The 12,140-nt window shown below is 39.5% G+C and overlaps 2 protein-coding genes and 1 pseudogene across 3 annotated transcripts; 2 read left to right on the top strand and 1 right to left on the bottom strand.

Annotated features, from left to right (window-relative positions):
• Positions 1–709: 709 nt before the first annotated feature.
• LOC101303479 (U-box domain-containing protein 6-like) lies at positions 710–5,440 on the top strand. Its single transcript, XM_004310010.1, has 7 exons — positions 710–910; positions 1,140–1,231; positions 1,426–1,611; positions 1,734–1,841; positions 2,254–3,452; positions 3,975–5,202; positions 5,319–5,440. The coding sequence occupies exons 2-6, from the start codon at positions 1,181–1,183 to the stop codon at positions 4,765–4,767; spliced, it is 2,337 nt and encodes a 778-aa protein (XP_004310058.1). The 5' UTR covers positions 710–910; positions 1,140–1,180; the 3' UTR covers positions 4,768–5,202; positions 5,319–5,440.
• LOC101301749 (mitochondrial chaperone BCS1-like) lies at positions 5,238–7,049 on the bottom strand. Its single transcript, XM_004310161.1, has 2 exons — positions 5,736–7,049; positions 5,238–5,648 (listed from the first exon to the last, which is right to left on the bottom strand). Exons 1-2 carry the CDS (start codon positions 6,747–6,749, stop codon positions 5,238–5,240), a joined length of 1,425 nt encoding a protein of 474 aa, XP_004310209.1. The 5' UTR covers positions 6,750–7,049.
• Positions 7,050–7,709: 660 nt separating this feature from the next.
• LOC101303186 lies at positions 7,710–9,587 on the top strand (annotated as a pseudogene). The gene is made up of 2 exons (XR_185520.1): positions 7,710–8,649; positions 8,814–9,587. The product of XR_185520.1 is annotated as a geraniol 8-hydroxylase-like (transcript).
• Positions 9,588–12,140: the final 2,553 nt, after the last annotated feature.

The raw sequence follows: 12,140 nt of genomic DNA, 5'->3' as shown, positions 1-12,140 counted from the left end.
TTATCTAATCGAGTCCAAATCAACTTGTTAAATTTCCAGAAGATATCCGACCACCAAAGTATGTTCTACTAGCTTTAATTAAAGTGTTTGAATGTTAATACATAAATTATGCTTAATTGGAACGTCATGAAATTGCAACAGAAGAGAAAAAGAAACCTGTCACACACTCATACCCACCGTCAGTGCCAACAACACTTGGTACACTAAAAACCCAAAGGCACCAGATATTCAATCGGGGTGGCAGTGGCAATTTCGTCATTTCTTTTTCATTAATGACAGATCTGCTAACCGACAAACGAGGAGGTCGGCAACTGTCGGCCGGTGAACCGGGGAGACAAATGCGGCGATAAAAAACAATAAACAATTCGAAAAATATCCAAAATATTTAAAAAAAAAAACCAAAAATAAAAAAACAATTAGCCATCGTATTTTAAGCTTTTCCAAAACTCCATTTCCTATTTTAATTTTTTATTCATGACCCGAAACCCGCAAAAATCGCTCCTATATTTTCGAATCAAGTAAATGAAATGGGAAAGTACAGATCACCGCAGAAACCCTAGCTCCTCCTCCTCCTCCTCTTCCCTTTCGCGTTGTCGGAAATTCTCGTTTATGAAACCTCCCTAAAGCTGCTCCACTTTTACCCTAATAATACCACTTTTTTTTCCAATTCGTTTCCGTTTTCGTTTTAATTTCTGTTAGCTCATAAAAATCGAGCTGTTAGCTCGGTCATCTGAATCTGGTTTGTTTTCCGAAAGCAAAGAGCAGTTAGGCGCGTTGCGGTTGGAAACGTCGTTGTTAGTGTGGACTGGGGGGCTTTTGGGGTTTCTATAATTTGCGAGCTTTCTATTGACTCGTGGACGGGGATTTGGTTTTCCGAGAATGTCATTTTCCGGTGGCTTCTTGTTTTGAGGTAAAATTGAATAGCGGAGTATGCCGATTGCATTGATTTCATTAATGTACGAATGATAGGCGATGTGGAGGGTTCATTTCTGTTTAGCTGTTTCGAGATTTTAGTTGAAATTGAAAAGATTGGCGTAGTTTTCAAGAAGGCGGAGTTTGCAATTTGGTTGATGAGTCATAAACTTGATGCTGTTGCGATTTTGGTATGTTTATTGAAATGTGAATTTCTGGCAATGCAGATGTAAATTTGTGTCGTAGAGTTCCAAGTCAGCTCGAATCCATGGATATTACGGAGGTCGAAGAAAGCTTGTTTGCTGCAAGTGATGCCAAGGTATGGATGAGATATGGGTGGAGAGTACATTTGAATTGGTTTTCCTGAAAATTTGAATTTAAACAACGGTGACGCTAACCTTTAATTTCTGATACCGTGTTTGATGAAATTGTATTTCAATTTGTTCTTGAGGTTGTAGATTGTAGATAAGGGTAGTTGATAGTTGATTGACTCCGTTTTGTTTTCTCCTGTAGCTGCATGGAGAAATGTGCAAGATCCTCTCTGCAAGTTATTGCAGAGTAATGTCAATTTTTCCTTCGTTGGAAGCGGCTCGGCCTAGGAGCAAATCTGGCATCCAAGCTTTATGTTCATTGCATGTAGGGCTTGAAAAGGCTAAGAATGTGCTTCAACACTGCTCAGAATGTAGTAAACTTTACTTGGTAGGTTCTCCTTAATATTGGATTGGGAGTTGTGTTATAAATGTTACTCTCACTCTAAAGAGTTATAGCTGAGTATACTTACTTTAGTGCATATAGTGGCTAAATTACTTTTTATGTTTCAGGCTATAACTGGGGATTCTGTGCTCTCAAAATTTGAGAAGGCTAGAATTGCTCTCATGGATAGTCTCAGGCGTGTTGAAGATATTGTTCCGCAATCTATTGGTTGTCAGGTAATTGTTCTTCTAGTTTCATGTTATGGTAATTGACTAATTGTAGACAATGTTTCTGGTATCCCAAGGTTTGATATGAATATCAGTCAGTAATCTAATTGATACATAGATATGGAAATTTGTCATCCCAGCCTTTATTACCCTTGAGGTCTAACAAGTCAAGTGTTCAATTGGATGTAATTCATCTTTGTATTTGATAATTTTGTTGCTACATTAAAATACATCTTTTCTCTTTATTCATCCATATGTTATGTTTTTCTACTTGTTAATAATGTTATTTAGTTGAATTGCTTGAAATTAACTGGGTGATGTTATCATTCACGGTATGTTGTTTAGTGGCTTTCTCTTACTCCTGCCTTTGTCCATGTTAATTAGAGGTGATTTAACACTACTATTCCCAAACTTGTTCCAGATTCAAGAGGTTCTTAGTGAACTTGAATGTACTGTCTTCTCACTTGATCCCTTAGAGAAGCAAGTTGGTGATGACATAATTGGGCTGCTTCAGCAAGGGAGAAAATTTGACAACTGCAGTGACATTAACGAGCTAGAATCTTTTCATCAGGCTGCTATCAGGCTTGGTATAACCTCTTCTACGGCAGCTCTTAGAGAGAGAAGAGCACTAAAGAAACTCATCCAGAGAGCCCGTGCTGAGGAAGATAAGCGGAAGGAGTCAATCGTGGCTTATTTATTGCATCTTATGAGAAAGTACTCTAAGTTGTTTAGAAGTGATTTCTCAGATGATAATGATTCACAGGGCTCTGCACCCTGTTCTCCCACTGTTCAAGGTTCTAATGAGGATACTGGTTCTGGGGGTAATGGTCAAGCATTTGACAGACAACTGTCAAAAGTCAGTTCTTTTAATTTCAAGACTTCTTTCAGTTACAAGTCGAACACTAGAAAATCAGGTCAGATGGCTCTTCCACCTGAAGAATTGAGATGTCCAATATCATTGCAGCTCATGTATGACCCGGTGATCATTGCTTCTGGTCAAACCTATGAAAGGATTTGCATTGAAAAATGGTTTAGCGATGGGCATAATACCTGCCCAAAGACTCAACAGAAGCTGAGTCATCTTTCTTTAACTCCCAATTATTGTGTCAAGGGTCTCATTTCTAGTTGGTGCGAACAGAATGGAATTTCTGTTCCTGATGGCCCACCAGAGTCGCTTGACCTCAACTACTGGAGGCTGGCATTTTCTGAGTCTGAGTCTGAGTCCACTAATTCAAAATCTATGGGTAGTATTGGCTCTTGCAAGTTGAAGGGTGCTAAAGTGGTTCCTATAGAGGAGAGTGGTACAATAGAGGAGGATGTTGGAAATGAAACGGAAGAGGTATCTCCAGCATCAGAAGAATCTGAGCATGATGCTTTTGAGAGTTATCAGGATCTTTTAACTGTCTTGAACGAAGGGGAGGACTTCAGGAAGAAGTGCAAAGTGGTGGAGCAAATAAGGCTCCTGCTGAAGGATGATGAGGAAGCCAGGATGTACATGGGGGCAAATGGATTTGTTGAAGCACTTCTACAATTTCTGAACTCAGCTGTGCGTGAAGCAAATGTTTTCGCTCAGGAAAGTGGAGCTATGGCTCTATTCAATCTTGCTGTTAATAATAACAGGTATTGTTTTATTATTTGATTTGATTTTGAAAGAACCAAAATGTGACCGCTTGCTTTGGATGATAGTGTTTTAGCAGGGTTACTGAATGCTTAAAAAATGAGAGGCAACATTGTTAGAAAGAAAGCTGCATCGCAGGGAGTATTTTTTATTTGGGGGAGCAAATGAGCTGTAAATGGTTCCGACTATCAGTTTAGTGGGCACTGTATGCTACCTTTTCAGTTGATATCTAGAATGCTTTGTCTCAGTGGAGACAAACTCTAGATTAGTCGGTCTTATTGAGTGCTGGGACTGTTAATTGAGATAAAGGAAGGGCATGGGGTGAATTAAAATTATCTGTTGACGTCTTTAGAGTTGCTTTCCTGCAAGGGTCACTTTTGGTTCTCTTTTTTAGATTTTGAATTCCGATGCTGTGCAATTTCATAGTAACATCCATGTCTTATTCTTTTTCTTCAATTTCATGCTTCTCTGATCTTGGGAAATCTACTAATAATTTTGAAATGTTGATATTTTTTTTCTTCCAGAAATAAGGAGACAATGCTAGCGTCCAGAGTAATATCATTGCTGGAAGAAATGATCTCCTATCCTAGTTCTCATGGACCTGCAACAGCCCTTTATCTGAATCTCTCCTGCCTTGAAGAAGCCAAGCCTTTAATCGGCACAAGCCCTGCTGTCCCTTTCTTAACCCAACTCCTTCAAACCAATGCTGGAACTCAATGCAAGCTTGATGCTCTCCATGCTCTATACAACCTTTCTAGCATTCCCTCAAACATTCCGAATCTTCTTTCAGCCAGTATCATCAACGGTTTGCAATCCCTTCTTGCAGACTCTAGTGAAAATTCATGGACAGAAAAATGTATAGCTGTTTTGATAAATTTGGCTTCAAGTTATTCGGCAAAAGAGGAAATTATTTCAAATACGAAGCTTATCAGTGCACTAGCAGCACTTCTGGAGGCTGAGCAACCCATTGAGCAGGAACAAGCCGTCTCGTGTCTCTATATGTTGTGTAATGGGAATGAGAAATGCAGTCAGATGGTCCTGCAGGAAGGGGTAATTCCTGCATTGGTGTCGATGTCCGTTAATGGAACATCAAGAGGAAAAGACAAAGCTCAGAAGCTGTTAATGTTGTTTCGTGAGCAGAGACAAAGAGACCAACCACCTCCGGAGGAGAAGGTGCAACTCTGTGAACCAAATGACAGCCATCCCGCTCCGCCCCCAGAATCAAAGCCGCTATGCAAATCCATCTCAAAAAGAAAGATGGGCAAAGCTTTTAGCTTCTTATGGAAGAGCAAAAGCTATTCTGTTTACCAGTGTTGAGTTACTTGAGTCCCACTGTGCTGTAAATGTCTGTTGTACCATCTTATTTCTTCCGACCGCTTCTTATTCGTAGTTATTTTCTTTTTCTTTTCCAAAGAGCAGAATGTACAGGCCCCCTGTAATCTATGGATTTTGGTTTAGCACTTCTCTTTCGGCTAGGAATACATGTATTATGTATGAAGTATTATATCCAAGTAGTTAGTTATTATAGAGTAAACCGAGTACTGTTTTCACACAAAGCTCTTCCCAGTGTTTTTAGGCCATGTCTTGAAATATGTAATAATAATTGCTTTGTTGTGTTGTATGTAATTGCTGTTAGGGACTGACTAAGCAGAACAACTGGAAAAGTTGTAACTTCAGATTAATATTGGCAGGATTGAAATACACATTATTCAATTGATGGGAATGGATTTTTCAAGCAAACTTCCTAGTAAGGTACGTTCGATAATTCTCTCGATGGTGGTTCCACATTATTCCTCTAGTTCATTGTTTTCTTTTGTTTCTTCAACATTGGCTTCCCCACTGCAGTTCATCTCTTTCTTCTTTTTCAGGAATTTAACAAGTCCTTCCAGCACTATATCGGCGTCTTCATTTTTCATGAGTTCTTCTGCAATCTCTGCTGGAGTCGTATCAACATCCTTTATGAGTTCTTCAATTTCACTGAAGAGATGATGAGTCGTTACTTTAAGGTAGTTATGAGCGAGGGTTTTGAATCCACAAGGTGTGCAGAAGGACATGTGAACATGCATATCCATACGGCCTGGTCTCAACAATGCAGGATCTAGCTTGTCCTTGTAGTTGGTGGTAAACACGATTATCCTCTCATCTCCACAGCTTGACCACAAACCATCGATGAAATTAAGCAATCCGGATAGCGTCAACTGTCAAAAAGAGAATCATTCATTCATTTGCAGAGTTACACTTTTGCTACATCATATATGTTGCTAGATATTATGCTATCGACTTACCTGGCTGTCACTGGAGTTGGTTCCTCTATCTTGTCTGTCCTTCAATTCTATGCTGCAGTCAATATCTTCAATCACTATGATTGATCGATTCGCGGTGGAGACTAACAGTCTTCTGAGCTCCGAGTTGCTTTGTAAATATGTAAGCTCCAAGTCATAGATATCAAACTTGAGGTAATTAGCCATGGCTGCAATCAAGCTTGACTTTCCAGTGCCAGGAGGACCATACAACAAGTACCCTCGTTTCCATGCCTTGCCTACTCTGCCATAAAACTCCTTTCGCTTCACGAACCTGTCCAAATCAGCAATCAACTCCTTCTTCAGCATTGGGTCCATTGCTAACGTGTCAAAAGTTGATGGATGTTCAAAGATGACCGAACTCCAGGGACCGGTAGCATATTCTCCACCGAAGTGTCCAAGCGCATGCAGTTTCACCACCTTGTTTTCCTCTACTATTGCTTTTGATCTTTGCACTACATATGGCAGGTAAGTGCCTAATACCTTTTCTGTGTATTGCTTATGGAAACTGAGCTGAATTGACTTGTGCTGAACTACTTCCATCGATGAGCTGTAGCTTTCAAAGTCCATGCTCGTCTGTTTGGTTTCAGAACAACAGAATTCCCACCTCAACTGCATTCCTTCAAATTCATCAGTTAGCTTTTCACCTTTGTTTATGGTGATAGAGAAGTTGTTTTGGCGCGGGGACTTGGAAACCTTAAGTTGATCAATGGAGGAAGTGATCCTTGAGCTTAGGTAGAGTTCTGAAGCCTGGTAAACTTCATTAGTGGAGAGGCCATCACTTTCATCAATGATCAGAGTCATCTGAGAATTAGGGAGGTTACCGAATAGGCCTGCAAGTGTGGCAATGATTTTGTCTTGGAATTTTTGAGGTATGAACTGGCCGACTATAGTCTGGACCTCACTGATCACTGTCCTGATCAGCATTGCTGCAGCAGCAAATGCAGTGTAGGTTGATAGAACTGATGTTGTTGAAGGCATGCTTGCTAGAGAAACCATCTTCAATGCCAAAAACTGGTACGAAATCGAATTTGTTTTCTGGTTTAGGGTAGTGGAGGAAGCTGTGTGTTTTGCTTTGCTTGTTGAGATGGATTGCAAATGCAAGTCTAGGTAGAGGAGTTATATAGGACAGAAATGTGGGAAATGTAGCTTCCTGTAGAAGTAGTTTGAGATAGTATTCTTAGCTACTAATAACTTGATATAGAATATTAGAAAGCTTGTCCCAAACTTTTCAGGGCTAGTCAACCTTTTTCTTAGCTAGCATCTTCCTAAACAATCTTCACATGACCACAGCATTCTGGGCCTTTGAATTTGGGCTTAAGTTTAGATTTGGATTTGGATTTCGAGTTAGATTTAGATCAAGGCCACGTTGGTTGTAAAATAAGCAACCTTCAATATTTTTAATTTTTTACCCGTGCCTAATTCTATTCTGGACAAGAGTTCATGTAATGAACTAGTCGTGTTTGAGTTATACTTGTGGTCTCTCACTTACAAATAGGAGACTTACGACACTAATTAGGTTTTTTTCGGCAAATTGTTGGCGAATTTCCTAGTTTGCGTATCAAATGAACAACAAGTGTGATTCAACTACTAACAATTTGTAAAGAATGGTAAGTATCTTGCCTAACAATTTGAATTATTAGTTGCCGGCTGTGTTAGCAAGCAAAAGCTGTTAGTTGTTGATCTAAGTCTTCCTTTTAAATTTGTGCTTGCTAACTGTTTTACATACCTCTGTGTTTCCAATCATTCAATCCAGCAATTATTGTCTGACAGAGACATGATACAAGTGTGTGGGGGGAGAAGAGCGTCGAATGACAACAAATAATTGGAAAAGATCTATTATGTCGCTGTTGAAAGAAGCTGTGCTCTTCAAATCTATAACAAGTGAAAGGACAATCAATAATTCATAAACTAGCTCAACTCATTATATAGGTTAGCTAATTTGTTGAAGCTGGAGTTGGAGCTGGAGTTGTGGTTGAAGCTAATTTGTTTAGTGAGAGATGGACTTCTTGTCTAGTACTATACTATTGTGTCTGTGCTTTATCTCCTGGTTCTTGATCCAAGCCCTCCATAGAAGAACCAGAGTTAGGCTTCCACCAGGACCAAAGCCATTTCCATTGGTTGGAAATCTCTTTGAGATTGGAGACAAACCTCATATCTCTTTGACCAACCTCTCACAACACTATGGCTCAATTATGTCTTTGAAACTAGGCCAGATAACTACTATTGTAGTTTCTTCACCATCCATGGCCAAAGAAATCCTCCGAATCCATGACCAATTGTTCTGCAACAGAACAATCCCAGATGCAATTCAAGCCTTTGCAGACTACAGCTTGCCGTGGATGCCGGTATCACCAAGGTGGAGAAATTTTCGGAAAATATGCACCTCCCAACTCTTTGCCACAAGAGTTCTTGATGCCAACCAAGAAAACCGGAGAGCGAAAGTGCATGAGCTCATAGCTAGTGTCAATGACTGCACGGCAAAGGGTTTGGCAGTAGATATTGGAAAGGCTGCTTTCAAAACTTCACTCAATTTGCTGTCAAGAACTATTTTCTCAGTGGATTTGGCAGATGATGACTCGAGTAGCAGCAACGAGATCACTAAAGAGTTCAAGAAGATTTTCTACTGGTATGCTAGAGGAGGCTGGGAAACCGAATTTAGGGGACTTTTTTCCCTGTGCTTAAGAAGATTGATCCCCAAGGCAGAAGGCGGCGCTTTACGAATCACTATAACAAGATGTTAGGCTTATTTGAATCAGTGATCAAACAAAGACTGGAATTTAGAAAAGGGGATGATTATGTTGCAAGTAATGATATGTTGGATACTCTTATAGACCTCAGAGAAGAGGAAAATGAGGAGGATTTGAACAACCCCAAAGTTATTGAACATTTGTTATCGGTTTGTCTTTAACTCTCTACTCTCCATCTACTACAATCTGTTCTTCTTGAATACTCACTTCAATAATGCTTTGACTACTGATAATCTGTTCTCTAAATTATGAGATACGTGCAATGCAGTGTAGTGTTACTTTCTATTAGTCACTGACTCACTGTACATTGTAGGCTCTATTTGTTGCAGGCACAGAAACAACTTCAGTCACATTGGAATGGGCAATGGCGGAGCTACTACACAACCCAAAGTGCCTCTGTAAAGCTCAAGAAGAGCTGGATCAAATGATTGGAAAAGGAAAACCAATTGAGGAATCCAACATTGCTAGACTCCCTTACTTACAAGCAATTATCAAGGAAACTTTCCGCCTGCGCCCGGTGGCTCCATTGCTTCTTCCACGAAAAGCTGAAACAGATGTAGAAATCGGGGGCTACATTGTCCCAAAGGGTGCACAAGTTCTAGTTAATATTTGGGCCATAGGCAGAGACCCCAGCATTTGGGACAATCCAAACTCTTTTATGCCAGAGAGGTTCCTAGGATCAGACAACCAAATTGATGTTATGGGAAATAACTTTGAGCTTATTCCATTTGGTGGTGGGAGGAGAATCTGTCCAGGTTTGCCATTGGCAATGAGAATGTTGCACTTGGTGTTGGGGTCACTCATTAACTGCTTTGATTGGAAGCTTGAAGATGGAGTTCTACCTGAGACTATGAACTTGGAAGACAAGTTTAGCATCACTTTACAAATGGCTCAGCCTCTCAAGGCTGTTCCAAAGGAAATTGTAATGGAATGATGTAAAATAACTGTAGGCATGCATAATGAGGTAAACAGCTATCAGATTTGATCAACTTAGTGTAGGCTGCCTTAGAGACAGTTCCTTTCTATATATTCCTTTTCCCCTTGTTTTTATTTGCTTATAAAAAAAAATCAGGTACTATCTTATATATTTCCATGAAAGTTTAGTTATTTTCACCAATATTTGGCCATCAATTTACCTATACTTTCTTTGCTTAAACAATTTGGTCTATATGTGCATGCCTTGTTGCCGTTATTATATTCTTCTTCATTTGTTGATGAAACACTTAAAACCACACAAGAAACTCTGATCATTACTTTTACAGCCATCCATCAGCACGTATGTCTTTCAATCAGTCATAGACTTCAAGTATGGCTGATTTTCCCTACTCGGAATGCCTTCATCGGTATTTCGACTATGGCTAATCTGCTTCTCCCTGCAAGGGAATGCAAGGCTTGCAGGCAAAGCTAAGACACAAGAGTTCGATCCTAGCTAGCTAACTTCAAAACTGCACGCAGGCTCAGGAGTTAATTAGCAGAAACTACTCCCTAAAACGATGAATGGAAGTAAAATGACGTAAATTTACTGTTGGATAGGGCTTATGCTCACTGTTTAGGTTGCTTGTGGTACCTTCATTATAGATAGATAGCGAGGCCATTGCTTCCATCAAAGATTGGAGGCCATTGCTTCGTCTCTTTAAGCAAATCCTTGGTTTGAACACATCATTTGGCCAACACAAAATAAGATCAAGCTGTTTATTAAACAATCCTATATATGAAGCAGGCTCCTGCCTAAACCATTTGAAACAGAAGCTGTAAGCCAGCGTCCGATACGCCTAAACCCTCCTCCACGTTTCCTCCGCCTTATCTGCCACCGTACGTAATTTCGTCACTTTCTTTTCACATATAGGAATTCGATTCATTCATACAAACTCGTTCTTGAAATTGAGAGAGGGAGGCCGAAGTTACCTAGGCGGAATCGGAGCCATCGGATCCGCCGGTGTGTGGAGCACGGCGGCGTCAGAGAACACTCACTGATTCAGTTTTTTCTTTTGCCTTTTCATTTTAAAGGGTGGGCCCTCTGTCCCTCTAGTCCAACGCCATGTGTCACCGCCTAGCGCGCATTATAGTCGTTTGTCTTAAACGAGCGACATGTCGTTAACGTTCGTTCTGGAGCGTTTTGCTTCTCCCAGATTTTGGCATTACTTGGCTTCAGTTTTATTACGTGCCAACTAGTGTTCTGTTCATCCAAAGACATTCTTATGAATGATTTGAAGATTTAAACTATATGAGCAAGAATGATTTTCATGTATTGTAATTTTATGCTAGCGATTTAGGTCGTGTTTGGTAGACCTGACTGGAAAAGATTAGTATCCATGTCAGACTTCGATTGGAATGGAAACAGATTGGATTTGAAGGCTCAGATCTTCAATCAGTGTTTGGAGTAACAGCAAACAAGCTGGATTGGATAAACTTAAATTAAAGAAAAACAAAAACTCAACCCAACGAAAAGTTCTTCGGCTCGATGGAAACAAGCGATTCCAGGTCAATTGAATTCACTGTACGTGTTAGTTGTTTACTTGTTTATGCCTTTGATTGATGAAAATGCAGGGTGTATCCGGCGGTTTTGGTTGGTTTTATTGGACTTGGAGGTCTGGAGGTGGCTTATATATGCAGCTGCTGAGGAGGTACATTAGTATTTTTCGTTGGAGGATTTTGTGAATTTTCGATGCGCCTGCAGTGTGGAACTTAGTTTGCTTGTTGATAATTGTATTCAAATGAGACACCATGTTCATACAAATGCGTCACAGTGCATGAATATCTCTCACTTAAGGAAAAATATAACATGTATCACTGTATCAGCACGTCACTTTGCATACACAACTACCTCGGCAGCATAAAGTTAATACAACGTAAATGCAGTAGTTTCTGGTCTTACCCTTAGCAGTTAGTACGGACCAATTGTTAACACTGATTAATTGTTAGATATGTCAAGCCACAAACATGAATCTATAAACCAATACCAATAATTATATCTCAAACTCAAGGTTGATTCATGATTACCTGAAACATAAGTAGTTCTATACACTTTGCAGATAAATATTTTGAATGAAGATAATGACACAATGCTTCAAAATTTTGTTCATTCATAATGTATCATGGATATGTAGATCACACCACTATAACTTACAGCAAAAGTGCAAAGTGATTGCAACGATATAAGACTCAAAGGTATAAGTTATAATTCAGCAGGATGTTACTCCCACTGCTCCTCACTTTTACATTTTTGATAATTAAAATCAAACAATAAAAGAATCTGTATATTAGTGATGATTAATAAGGAGATTTCACAAACATATATGCACTAAGTTAGTTCAAGATAGTCTGAATAACAAGAAAACAAAAAAAGAAACTACAAGAAAACCATTTCAAGGAGTATTTCTCAGATATCAACACATGGAACTGATTCATTCAGTTGACAATTCTGTTAATCATGAAATGTTGCAGAACACACAATCACTACTACATCAGAAAGACTGATGTGCTACTCCTACCAACAGCTACAATTAAGAACTCACGGTTGCCTTTAAGAGGACTGATATATTTACAGTCTGTTAGCAACCAAGTTCAACTCAAAAACATACTAACTACACTAGTAAGAGCAACTTTAGCAGACTCTATTTTAACTTTTAGCTATTTTATA

The sequence above is a fragment of the Fragaria vesca genome, unplaced genomic scaffold (assembly GCF_000184155.1).
Source record: "Fragaria vesca subsp. vesca unplaced genomic scaffold, FraVesHawaii_1.0 scf0513160_u, whole genome shotgun sequence".
Classification (NCBI taxonomy): Eukaryota; Viridiplantae; Streptophyta; class Magnoliopsida; order Rosales; family Rosaceae; genus Fragaria; species Fragaria vesca.
This window is presented reverse-complemented; position numbering and strand designations above follow the sequence as displayed.